This window comes from Geotrypetes seraphini, chromosome 1 (genome assembly GCF_902459505.1).
Source record: "Geotrypetes seraphini chromosome 1, aGeoSer1.1, whole genome shotgun sequence".
In the NCBI taxonomy this organism is placed as follows: Eukaryota; Metazoa; Chordata; class Amphibia; order Gymnophiona; family Dermophiidae; genus Geotrypetes; species Geotrypetes seraphini.
Window position 1 is genome coordinate 322,913,189 of NC_047084.1, and position 13,794 is coordinate 322,926,982.

Genomic DNA, 13,794 nt, shown 5'->3' on the forward strand with positions numbered 1-13,794 from the left:
TGCTTATTTAACTTGTACAAACTACATGTCCAGCATGTCATAGATTGTTATAAACTGCACCTATAGCCTGTTACCGCATGTAAAACCACATGTATAGCCAATATACCCCTGACCCTGTTCTAAGTTCTCCTATAGGACACTATTCAGTTGCTAAGTGCCTGACCTTGTTCAAAGTTTCTTATTTGACACTATTTAGTTGCTAAGTGCCTGTCCTTGTCCATAGCTTCTTATAGGACACCATCCAGTTGCTAGTGCTTTCAATGTTAAGGGACGAGCGCAATATTTAAGCCCTCTCCTTTACCTCTATACTAGTTCCATCAAGGTATGCTAAGTCTGTGTAGTCCTCTCTCTACCTAGTTGTCTAGATCCTCTTCTTGCTTAAATACCAAGTTGCCTAGCTTTTCCCCAAAAAAACCAAAAGCTCACGAAAGGCTCACCTCTCACCATGAAGCCACCCTCGTGGCCCTTTCTCCTCCTACTTTGCTTTTCCCTCAACTCCACCCTCTGCGTAACACCTCCTTCTCCCGATCTTCTCAATTCTGCAAATACCAATAATATCTGCCCTGGCCTAAAAATCCCCACGCTGATTCGCACCAGACCACATCCTCCCAAAAAAAAACCCCGAAGAATCAACCATGCTTCTTTAAAGTCTGTTTCCCCTGCCAATCTCCCCAACCTTGCCTCTGACTCGCTCACCCCAGTCCCAATGCTTTATTGCAACGCAAGATCCGCTTGCAACAAGATTCAAATTCTGAAGGACCTACTTGAAGATTCTGACCCTGGTTTCCTATGCATCACGGAATCATGGATTAAAAAAGATGACCTATTTACACAAAATGAACTCTGCTCCCATGGCTACCAAGGTCTCTTTTCACCTAGGTCTAACAGTAAAGGAGGTGGCCTGGCAATTCTCTACAAATCCTTTTTCGATGTTCAGCTCCTCGAAAGGGGTTGCTACACCTCACTAGAATACATGCTTGCTTCCGTCAATGATGAACTTCACCCTCACCCACTGGGCATCCTGCTCCTGTACCGCCCACCTACCCCTTGGAACAACTCCTCCGAACTCGTCCTTGAGACTATGACAAACGCCTTCCTCAAGTTCCAAAGATTATTGATCATCAGAGACATCAATCTCCACCTAGACGACATCACCAGCAAGGATACGATTGAACTTATTAGCTTCCTCACCTCCCTTGGCCTCACCCCCCCTGCACCATCCCCAACCCACAAAAAGGGGCACACACTAGACCTCATTGGCTTCCTTGACCTTACCGCTCACAAGACGTCAATTGATGACACTCGCTGGGAACATGGCCCCTGGTCTGACCACTTCCTAGGGGCTTTCTGTCTCCCTATCTTTATGTCGCACCTTGGGGCTCCACCCCGTACTTTCAACCCCATTACCTTCCGCAAAAAAATCACAAGCGACCTGTTCTGGTCTAATTTTCTCAATCTATTCTCTGCCCCTAAGCCTACAGATTCAGGTACTAATTGGCATAACTGGGTCGCTCTCTCCAAATCCACCTATCTTTCCCTCGCCCCCCTTTCCACTAAATCCATCTCCTATCCCCGCAAGGCCCCTTGGTTCCTCCCATATCACAGAGAGCTAAAACAGAAATGTCGAGCTCTGGAGCGCATATGGAAAAAATCAAAATGTCCTATAGATAGACAGTCCTGGAGAGTCAATATCAAGCTGTACAATACAGCACTAAAAAAAGCAAAAAAGAACTTCTATGGTGACAAAATCTCCAGGTCCAACAATCAAAGCAGTACTCTATTCAACATCTGGCGCTCCCTAACCTCCAAAAGAGACCCCACCTTGCTCCCCTCCTCTCCCTCAGCCGATGTTCTAGCAAAATTCTTCAATGATAAGGTTTCTTCCTTGAGATGCTCTTTCCCTCCTTCAGTTTCTTACAACTCCCTAGTGCCCACCGATTCCATTCCCACCCTAATGGTCTCCAACCCTATCCCAGCTAACAGATCCTGGACCACCTTTGAGCACGTATCTGAATCCCTGGTCCTCAATCTCTACCTCAAACTGAAATCTTGTAATTGCTCCTTGGACCCATTCCCCTCCTACCTATACGAGAATATTCCCGCTCAGGCTATTTCTTCTATCACCATTCTCATAAACTCCGCCCTTCAGTCGGGCCATTTCTCCCCAGAAATGGGTCATATCGCCTTGACCCCACTACTGAAAAAATCTGACCTTGACCCTTCCATACCATCCAGCTATCGCCCAATTGCAAATATCCCTCTCCTAACTAAGATGCTAAGAGTCCATCATTTCTTCCCAACTCTCATCATACTTAGAGAGATTCTCTATTCTTTTACCCTATCAATATGGCTTTCGTCCTAACTTCAGCATCGAATCCCTACTGTCTTCCCTGATTTCAAGGGTTCAACAACTTCACTCTCGAAACAAGTTCGCCGTACTCCTATAATTTGACCTTTCCGCTGCTTTCGACGTTGTTCACCAACTCTCTGAGATAGGTATCAACTCCACAGTCCTAGGTTGGTTCTCTAAATTCCTCCGCTCTCGTTCTTACATTGTTAACATGAATGGCACCTCATCCTCCCCCTGGAGTCCCGCAAGGCTCTCCACTATCCCCTATCCTTTTCAACATCTATATGTCCTCCCTAAAACTCCTCCACCTATCCCCCCTTGAAACAATTTACACTTATGCAGACGACATCCTCATCCTCCTCGAGACCGATTCGAACCTCACCGACCTGTCTAAAAACATATCCTCTTGTATAATGAACCTACAATCCTGGGCCCACACTGTGCAAATGAAATTGAATGAGTCCAAAACAAGACTTCTTTGGCTCGGTCCAAAACTAGATCACCTACCCACCTCCATGCCACTACCCTCTGGCTCCTCTCTGCAGCTTGAGTTCTCGAGCAAGGTCTTGGGCATCATCATTGATTCCACATTGTCCTTCAATGACCACCTCCAATCCTTGGTAAAAAAAAATGCTTTTTCAGCCTTCACATGCTGAGGAAAGTTAGATCCTGCTTCCATCAAAAACATTTTACCCTCCTTGTCCAATCCATCATCCTCTCCAGATTGGACTATTACAACTCTATCTACTTAAGCCTAACTAAGAAAAACCTCCACAGACTCCAACGGATTCAGAATGCCGCAGCCAAGCTCATCTTTGCTAAAAGTAAATTTGACCATGTCTCCCCGCTCCTGGCCAAACTCCACTGGCTTCCGATAATCGCCAGGGTCCATTATAAATGCGCCTGTTTAACTTTCAAAATCCTATATGGTATCCTCCCTCCCTTTATCCCTCTTTCTTGGAATTCCTCAAACCCTAATACCACCAGATCCTCCCACAAATTAAAACTATCCTTCCCCTCGCTAAAAGGCATTTCCCACACAGGAAAGCTAGGGACCTCCCTCCACTTCAAAATCACTGAGCTCTGGAACAACCTTACCTCCCCTCTTCGGAACTTGAGCTCTCTCCAAGTTTTCCGCAAACATCTGAAAACCTGGCTTTTCTCAAAAAATGTAAGTCTCCCTCCAATTTAGGAATCAAGGAAACTCTTACATCTTGGCATCCCAAGTCCTGTAAATTTTCTTCACACTTCTACCTCTAACCCTCTGTTGTAGTTCCTTCCTATTTCTCCTACTGTAAACCGCGTCGAGCTCTACGACCGTGGAGATGATGCGGTATACAAACCTAAGGATTAGATTAGATTAGAATAGATATACTTGTATGTGTGGCTATAGTTAAGAGTGATCCTACTCCAAGTATTTTTCTGACTTTAACTGGCATTTGTTACATTACATTACATTAGTGATTTCTATTCCGCTTTTACCTTGCGGTTCAAGGCAGATTTACATAAGAATTGTTATGATATTAAGAAGTAGAGCTAGTTTCCTGGAGAGCTGTGACTGAGGAGCTCACTGGATGAGCCCTCTACAGTGATCTTATATACACTCAGTCTCTTGAAGCCACCTCCAGGGTATGGCTGCCATAGGTTCTAATACTTGCAGATACTGCATTATCATCAGTTTCTTGACCACCAGCAATTCCTGAAGTTGACTTTGAAGCTTGGCCATTCTTTTTTAGGTCAACCTTACCTTACAGTTTTTGGTATTTAAGACCATCCCCAGGTACTTGAGACTTTTCCACATTCACAGATTTGAGGGTCTGAAATCACTTTGGCTATAGAAGATTTGGTTCTGATAGGTCAGTCATTTGTACTCCTCTGTACAAAAAGGCTGCCACTACCACCATAATCTTGGAGCAGATTTCTGGTGCCACTAACATGCAATTGGGAGAAAGTGCTAATGACCCTACTTATCAGAATATGGATATAAGCCTTGAGAGATCAAGTGTCACTGTGATAAAGACAGATCACAGCATTTTTCCTTTTTGAAGCTTGGAACGCAGAGGAAATAGTTGATACCTTTTGAGATTCAGGATAGATGGAAAATTTTCCCTCTTTTGAGGTATATTCCCCAAGTGGAACCTGGGCCAAGCATCTTTAGATATAGCGGGCACTTTATTGTCTCCTTCATGATTTGCTACTTGGTTTCTGAATGATAGATCCAGATTGATCTCCAGCATAGATCCTGAAATTCCAAGGCCTGGCCCTCCTGGCTAATGCAGAAGAGAAGGAGAAAAGAACAGAGAGTTCTGCAAAAAGCAGAGATTACCAAGGGGATAAGGATATCAGTTCATAGTCAGTCACGCGTGAGACACCAGCGTGCCGACAATTGAGCACTGACAATTCGGTGCAAGAAAGAAGCATGCCGCGGGAAAACTTAGTTCTAAAAAGCTCCAAAGCAGGGTGTGAGTGGGGAACCCACCCCATTTTACTGTATAGTGGTTGCGCTGCTGTTTGGGGGGGGGGGGGGTTTGGAACCCTCCATTATAGAGAAAATGGCAGCGCGAACACTATGCAGTAAAGTCGGAGCTCTTTAAAACTAAGTTTTCCAGCGGCACGCTTCTTTCTTGTGCCGAATTGTCGGCGCGCTGGTGGTCTGGCTTGCAATTATCCCATCACCAGGATATCACTGGAGCCAGACTTAGGTTAATAATTTATTGATGACCCCATAGGGTTGTGTTTCCACGAATGCCTGTTCAGGGGTCCTTAGTTCTCTATGAGAATAAGCTGTGTGTTTTCACAAACACTAAGCTCCTCACAAAGTTGATCCAGTAAAGCTCTGCGTCACCTTTTAGAACAATATTGAACAGAAAGATTGCACAAGCTCAGGTGTTCAAAACTGTTTATTTTACTTTTACAGCAGCTATGAACACCTGAGCTTGTGCAATCTTTCTGTTCAATGTTTTTTTGAAAAGTGAAGCAGAGCCTTTGTATGATCAATTTGTATGAGGAGTTTGTGTAAATACATTTGAGTTTATTCGCATAGAGAATTAAGGATCCCTAACTTAGGCACTACTGAAACATGATGGTCAACTCAAAACAGTAGGGATGAAAATAATTTTTGCTTGGGATCCAAAGTTAATTGTAAAAGATATAGCAGCATCACAACAGGATTTTCCAGTGCAATAGGTGTGTCATTCTAGACAAGTGGGTTATCTCTCCATGACCACAAGCCATCTGCAGAAGAAATCCACTCCAGATTTTTTCTGTGTCCCTCCTTCACTGTGAGCTCTACTGCCACCTGCAGTTTCCCTTCTGCAGCGAGGGAGGAAATGAGAGAGAGAAATGTTGTGCAGTGGTAGGAAGGGGAAAAGAATGTGCTTTGTGTAGTTTAATTTTGTGGTTACCATTGTGTATTGTTAATAAAATTAACTTACATTGTATTGTATATATACAAATAGTAATATTATTATGGAGGTTGGGTCTGAGGCGGAGCTTTTGGGTCCTCCCAAACAAAAAAGTGTTCCGCTGCCTATGGACTCTACCTATAACTAAGGTGACCATACATCCTGTTTTGAACAGGATCGTCCCTTTTTCAGATCCCCTGTCCCGTTGTCCCCATGCACAGTTTCGGGATATCGAAATGTCCCGTTTTAAGAGATGGTGTCCTGAAGCTATGCGTGGGGACAACAGGAGAGGCGATCACAGAGAATGGGCTCCCTGCTTCCCCATCCGCTGCCACAACCCAACCACGGGGGGAGGGGGGAGGCTGCTGACTTGTTTTACGCATGTGGTTTTCTCCTGCGGCCGGGCTACAGAGAGACGGAAATGTCAATCCAGCTGGCCATCCGCTGCCGCTCCTGCTTGAGGGGGGAGGGTCAGTTTGAAAGGCCTGCATGTTCCCCGCTCTTACCTTAAGCTAATACGGCAGCCTGCAGATCGCCGGTGCTGTAGTGATCCTTGCAGCTGCCTGTCCTCCTCAGCGGCACGTTCTCTGCTACAGTCCCGCCACTCCTCCGACAGGGGCAGGATCGCGGCAAAGGGAACATGCTGCTGAGGACGATGGCAGCTGCAGGGATCGCTATAGCACGGCAATCCTGCAGGCTGCCGTATTAACTTAAGGTAAAAGTGGGGAAGCTAGGGCAACATGCAGGTGGTGGGGGGAGGGCGGCATTATAACACTTTTGCTATACTCATACGTTGAAGATTGTGGGTAAGCCACGTGCAGCATTTCAAAGCTGCTTGGGCCAGGCTATGCAGGAGTGCTGGAGCAAGGTCGGAGCAGTTCAAAGAGTCCACAAGAACAGAGGGGATGTAAGGTGGGGGATTGGACAAGTGCTAGAGGCAGGGAGGGGGAGAAAGCTGAGATGAGTTTTCATATGGAGATAAGAGAGGATGCAGTGTGGGGGGGATATTGGGTATATTGATGTAGGGAGTGCTGCTGGGGCCAAAGGAGCAGCTCAACAAGGGGGACAAATGCTGGAAGGCAGTGAGGGGGAGGGGGCACAAACTCAGGACATAGGAAGGAAGGAGAGAGGGAATAGAAAGGGACAACTGTTGGGCCTGAGTGAAGAAAGAAATAAATATTGGGTGCACAGTATGAAGAAAATGCAACCAGAGACTCATGAAATCACCAGACAAAGGTAGGAAAAATGATTTGATTTTAGTGATCAAAATGTGTCAGTTTTGAGAATTTATATCTGTTGTCTATATTTTGCACTATATTTGTCTATTTTTCTATAGTTGTTACTGAGGTGACATTGCATATTTTAAAGTCATCTGCCTTAACCTCTTTGAAAAATAAAACAAATATAAATGATAATTAATTAATATTTTCTCTGCATAGTGTGATTTGTGGGTTTTTTTTAATTTTATGGTTACCATTATGAATTGGGGTGGGGTTAGGGCGGGGCTGAAAATTAGTAGATGTCCCCTTTTGAAGAAAAAAAAAATGTCACGTTACCTATAACCTAGGTTGGCTCCCAGACTGCCCTTCTTCTCCAAATCTTATCCATGCTAGAACCAGCTCGAGTGTTTAGGAAAAAAAAGAAGACATTGAGATCAGTATTGGTGCCGACCTTATAACTCCTAGTACTTTATTTGACACCTACCGCTTTGGTAGCAAACCACGGTTAACTAGTACTATAATGCAACAAGTCCTCGCCTCAATAACTCAGCATTGTTGCATTTGTTAGCAAGGTCCACACATGAAGGCGCCATTGACTTGTTAGCAAGGTCCACACTTGACACATGAAGGCGCCATAGTCAGGCCCACCACCTAATCTACCGGCCCAGGATGCAGCTTTCTGGCTAGAGGTCGCCGTACGCATGCGCCAGTAAATCAGGTGATCTTCTGATGTCGCTTGTCCATCTGTAAGCCGTGCTGCATCAGCCCGCGGGGAGAGCAAGTGCAGCTGCGCTGAATTATTTACGGACGGGATAACCCTGGGTAGGGGGGTTGGCCACTAAGAGGCTCCTACACTTCCAAGGGAGCCCCTTAGGAACTTATATCTATCCCCGCGGGATCTCCGCAAACACCGTTTCCATGCAGCGCTCTACTTCCATCTGGTTTCTTTGAGGTCGCTCGCGACACGCCCCGTAGCTTCCCTTCTTCGGAGTCCCGCCCTCCTCTTATGCAGCTTTTTCAGTTCTCCAGGGTCCTGCCCTCCTTTGTCGCAACTTCCCGTTCCTGGCAAGGGGGGACGCATTCTATTGTGGGAAGTTGTGTCAGAGGGAACGAGGATTGGAGAAGGGACGCTGTGGGATTGGTGGTGGGTGATCTCAGGTATAAGTCTGAAGGTAGGATGGTGGGGGGAGGGGAGGGATTGCGGACAGGGGGGAGACAGGAAGAGATGGTAGACCACGGGGAGGGGAGATTGGCTCCCTGTCTCCCAGTGCGTGTGAAGAGGGGTCCTTTGCACGTGAGAGTAGCGAGTTACGTCACATACCTAATACATGTCTGTTATATTTTGTGGTGACAGTAATTGATTTTCCCTTCCAGGACCTGGATTGCAAAATAGAATAAAGTTTCCATACAATGGCAGATGTGAGTAGTACTGTAGTATGCTTTACACTTCTGCACGCTTCTGTTTTTGATGTTGTCAATGTACCTGAAAAATGTAAAGCAGCTATGAATTGTGCCAGGAAGGAATGTTTCAGGAAGTGCAGTCCAGCACCCAATCGGGGTTAAAAAATGGATCCTTCTGTTATTCCTTGGTCTTAGTGGATATTTTAGAAAGACAAAGTAATGGTGAAAAACTTCACTTGCTGTCAGGTTTGTTTGTTTTTTCTTTTATAATACTGCAGCTGAATATGGTTGGGTTTTTTTTGCATGTGATCTCCTTAAAAAAAAATTACATATAGAAACTTTTGAATGATAAAAGCAAAATACATCAACAACTACAACTAATTAAAAAAAGAAATCAATATATGATAAGTCCCAATCAAGGAGAGACAAGAACAAATGATTATCTGTACAGCCAAAAAGTCTGATAATTGTTTTTTAATCTCCAGTCTATTTCATAAATATCTCATACTGTCTTAATCCCTTAAAAATGTAAAGGGACAAAAAAATACAAATTTGTTTCCTTGATAAATAATCAGGCATTTGTAAAGGACCTTAAAATAAAGAGAGCCCCCCACAGGAAGAGCCCAAAGTTGGAGAAAAGCCACTGTTTAATGTTAAAAAAAAAAAAAAAAAGACAAGAAATTCAGCTCAAGTGGGAATCACCTCATGAGAAGTTGTTAGATCCAAACTCTGGTGTTAAATCACTCCCCTCGGGTCTCATGGTAAGTAAGATCTTTACCACAGAAATAAATTATTTCTGTGACAACTTCAAAACATCTTTCGAATACATAGAATACATATTTTCAGCCACCCTACAATAAAAACCTGCCAATACAAAAGATTCCTTGACAGAACACTAGCCTTCCAAGCAAGTCAACGGAACGGCTGGCTAGGCAACATCATCAAGCACTCCTCATCCTATCTTAACTTCACAAAACTAGTTAAAACCAACCTGTTTAACCGATTTGTAACCATGAACTCTTAAACTTTCCCTGCACTCTTATCACACATACTCGACATCCCTGCATAGTGACTTCATGTAACCAAAGACTTCATTGTTATTCTTTTTCGCTGACTGTCCAGCTCTTCTTGTAAACCGCCTCGAACTACTATGGCTTTGGCGGTATATAAAAATAAAATTATTATTATTAACTGATAGAGAAATCTCTTGTCATACAACTACTCAAATTCCTAACTAGGTAAATTATATAATACTGTACTTCCAGTTTGCAGTACATTGCTAGAGAGCAGGGCTAGTAGCACCCTGAGCTAGCTTCTGCTTTGGCACCTCACATCAGCTGTCAGCCAGCCTATCCTCATCTGTTCCTAACCAACTAACTTCCCCTTCACCTGCTTACGTTAGTTCCCTTCCAGCTGGGTCCCCCTGCTGCCTGCATAACCTTGACTCACCTCGGGGGTGATGGGGCAAGATTGATCTCCAGTAGCTCATACCCCAGCAACTACCTTCTTCAAAATGGCACTGCTGACCCTAACATTAGTCTTGTGGTGCTATTGCTAAGGGTTCAAGCTGCCATATAAAGGAACAAAAGCCCTTATATGACAGCTTCATTCTCTAGTAGTAGTAAGCGCAGGCTGTGGAGTTGAAGGCATTCTGACCTGCAGCTGGTGTTACATGGGCCCAGAAGAAGAAAGACCTAGAGGAGAGTACTGGGGAGGTGGAAGAACTAAAGAATACAAAGTAAAAATAAGAAAGAAGACTTAGATGGAATGGAGTTGTGGAAGGAAAGAGGAGACAGGTAAAGAGAGAGAGAGATTTGTTTAAAGAGAGAAGAGGAAATGAAGGAAAATTGAAGCATAATGGAGATGTGATGAAGTGGTGGGTAAAAGTTTAAGGAGGTATTGGAAGAGAAGTAGATGAGGTAGGGTTGGTTAGGTAAAGACAAGAGGAAAGAGGCACTGAGGGATGGTGAGTTGACAGGGTGTTGTAAAAATAAATTTTAAAAAGGATGAAAATATAGCCAAAAAGATGGCAGAATATCGGGCACAGAACTGGTTAGAAATGTCTTTTTATTTTCAAATTGATCCTTGTTTGACATTTAAAATATTAGTTTTTACCAACTGTTTCACAGAAATTTTAACATTCACGGTGAGATAGGAGGAAGTATAGCTGTTGGACAGAGGAAAGGGGCTGGAGTGGTGAATAATAGGAGGGGGAAATGGAAAGATGTGTACACTTTAGGGTCCTTTTACTAAGGCATGCTAATTCCATTAGCACACCTTAGTAATTGGACCCCTTAGGGCTCCTTTTACTAAGCTGCGATAGCAGTTTTAAATTGCCGCCTGCTAGACGCTAACGCCAGCATTGAGCAGGCGTTAATTCTAACCGCATAGCGCGGGTTTAGCGTGCGCGGCAATTCAGCACGCGCTAAAAACGCTATCAGTTTAGTAAAAGGAGCCCTTAGTGTGATAGTCTCGTTTCCATTTAACTATATATTGAAGTACATAATTTTTCTTCACTCTCTCTTTTTTTTGCAGGAACTGAAAAGGTTCCTTTACAAAAAATTACCAAGGTAAAGTAGTGCTACTGGGGCATTAAGGGATAATTTTATAAGGAGCTATTTAGCTTAAGGCACCAAGAATGTGCATAAATGCTGATATCTACACAAACAAGTGGCCTCTTGAGGCGTGGATGTATAGGTGCAAGTTTTATATTGTGTACTTCACTGTTTGTGGGCTGAGATCCAATGATGGAAACTACCACCCCCCCTCTGCACGCCATGTTCAAAGGAAGGCTCTCGTTGAGACCACCTTTGAGCTTTAGGGGCCCAGAATCTGGAACAACCTCCCACATACATCCTTCAACAAACACCCACATACTTCCAATTCAGGAAAGCACTGAAAACTAACCTTTTTTCTTCAATGCATTGACCCTTTCCCATGCAGTCTCCTGCATGAAATCTTCCATGACATTTCTTTGTAATATCTATGTTTCTTTAGCAATTCTAATATTGTGTAAGCCACAATGATTCCTAGCTGACACTTGCGGGATACAAGAGTTGGTATGGTATGGATTCGCAAACATGTAGCTTCCAGGATGCTGAAAGTTGTGTGCCAGTCTTGCCTAAAAGTCAGAGTGCTTGCACCTAAATTGTAGGGGCATATTTTACCTCTTAAGCTAGAATTGGATAAAGGGAATACCTGTATATGCTCAATTATAAAGCGATCTCATGTATGTTGAGGGCAGTTTTGGGACTAAAAATGGCCAAAATTGGTGTGACCTGTATATAAGTTGAAGCCATAAGCATAGTCAAATTTGACCCCTCTCCCCAAAAACCAATGTCATTGTCCCTGACACACATACAGTTCTCTCTGACTCAGTCATACCCCTTCCCAGTCAGCCTTACACCCCATCACACAGATTCAGCATGCCTCTCTGCTGTCCCTACCACCACACAGATTCAATATACCCCCCCCCCCCCTCCCGACACACAGTGTATATTTATTCCTCACTGATAAGTCTCTCACTCTAAACTTTGGGAAGTTCACAAATCACTCATCCTTCCTAATTGAGGAAAATGTTTTATTCAGGAATCGGTATTTACAGACAGACACTTTGATTTTTTTTTATCACTCCCCAGTCACACCTTTTACAAACCACTTCTCTTTAATTTGAATTCTTACAAGATATCCCTGACTTTACTTACACATGTTACTTTTTAAAATAAGTGTATATTTATTCCACTTACTATTTAAAGCTGGGTTTTACTAAGTCGCGGTAGTAGTTTCTACTGCGGCCCAGAGCGCTAAATGCTCTGAAGCTCATAGAATTGCTATAAACGGAGCATTTAGCGCTCCAGGCCACATTAGAAACCTCTACCACGGCTTAGTAAAAGAAGCCCTATGTGTTTTGGATTGAAGGATTTCTTTCAGTTTATACTGATGATGACAATATAAAGGCATTGAAATAATTTCTTCTATATAAAGAAGAATGGCCTGGTGATATTTTGTTGATGAAGAATATTAATCAGAATTCCATTGAAATGATTCCCTCAAAATTGGAGGTTGCTTCCCTCCTTCACCTTCTGCATCTGCCTCCTCCCTCACCCCCTGCCTTTCTTTCAGCTGCTAGCTTAATGCTTTTTCAGGGCACACAGGGGCTGATTCTATAAATGGGAATCCTGATTGTAGGCGTCCTACTGCTTTTTAGCAGCCAATTGGGACACATGTTTAAAAAAAAAAACATTTGTCACAGTTAAAGGAGATGCATCAGGGCACTTAAGCATGCCCAAGGCTGGGCATGGGCATGGTTTCACCCAGAAGTGTCCTTGGACGAGCTTAGTGGCCGTAGGTGTCTCCCTAGGGCTGCGACAGACGCCTGAAATGTAGGCCAGCAAAATGCTGGCCTACATTTCAAATATACGTGGCTGCTGAGCTAATCGTGGCAAGGGAATCCCCCTGCTGCAATCAGCTGTGCGGCTGTGGTAGGGAATTCGCCACGAAGTCCCCCAGCAGGAGGGATGCCCACTCCGTCCAGATGGAACCGCTGACACACCTCCCCCCACTCCCACAAAATCTCCCAGCAGGAAAGGTGCCCACGCCTTCCTTCTGGAACTGCTGCCCCTCCCACTCCCCCCGATCCTATGGGTCCCAAGGCACCACACTCTACCCCCCAGTACCTCTGTAGTAGAAGGTCCTGTCAGAGGGATGCTTACACCCTCCGGCCTTCTGGCCCGCCACTCCAAAATAGTGGGCCTTCCCCCTTCCTAGTACATTCTGGGATACACTGGGGAAGGGCCTAAGGCCCTGATTGGCACAGATGCCTAAGGCCCCTCTCAGCCCCAGCAAGAGGAAGTGGGCATCCCTCCTGCCAGGAGATTTTGCTGGGGTGGTCTCTGCCGCAGCCATTCAGCTGATCGTGGTAGTATTTTCACCCCGATCAGCTTTGGGGAAGCCTGCCAGCTCAGCTGATCAGGGATCCCTTGCTGTGATCAGTTGATTGCAAGGGATCCCTGATCAGGCAGGAGCAATTCTGTAATCGACACCTGTGACATGGGCACCAGTTAGAGCAGGGGTGCCCAACGCGTCGATCGCGATCGACCAGTAGCTCAGGAAGGCAACTCGAGTCGATCGCACTCGTGTTGCCGTCCTGATCTACGGGCCGATCAGCCTTCCTCTCCAGTGTTCTCCCTAGGGCCTTTTAGCTGGGCGGTCCGCCCAGCTGTCATCTGCTGCTGCTGAACATTAAAAAAAACACCCAAAAAACTGGCTTGGAGATTTCAGTCCCTAGCGAACTTATGCTCCGGGCTCTAATGTGTGCGTGCAGGCTTCTCTTCTCTTTCCTCCGAAACCGGAAGTTATCCCAGGACAAGCAGGCAGGTATTCTCACTAGTGGGTGATGTCATCTGACAGAGCCCCGACA

General features: G+C 44.8%; 1 protein-coding gene across 7 annotated transcripts in view; it reads left to right on the plus strand.

Annotated features, from left to right (window-relative positions):
• The first annotated feature begins 6,965 nt into the window (after positions 1 to 6,965).
• LAMTOR3 (late endosomal/lysosomal adaptor, MAPK and MTOR activator 3) overlaps positions 6,966 to 13,794 on the plus strand; it is a 46,924-nt gene continuing 40,095 nt past the window's right edge. Inside the window, exons 1-3 of one of the 7 annotated variants that reach the window (XM_033957113.1) lie at positions 6,966 to 6,990; positions 8,349 to 8,393; positions 10,911 to 10,945. In XM_033957113.1, coding sequence (XP_033813004.1) covers positions 8,385 to 8,393; positions 10,911 to 10,945 — 44 coding nt within the window. In that variant the 5' untranslated portion in view covers positions 6,966 to 6,990; positions 8,349 to 8,384. The other 6 variants (XM_033957104.1, XM_033957123.1, XM_033957084.1 and 3 more) reach the window with 6 other exon arrangements.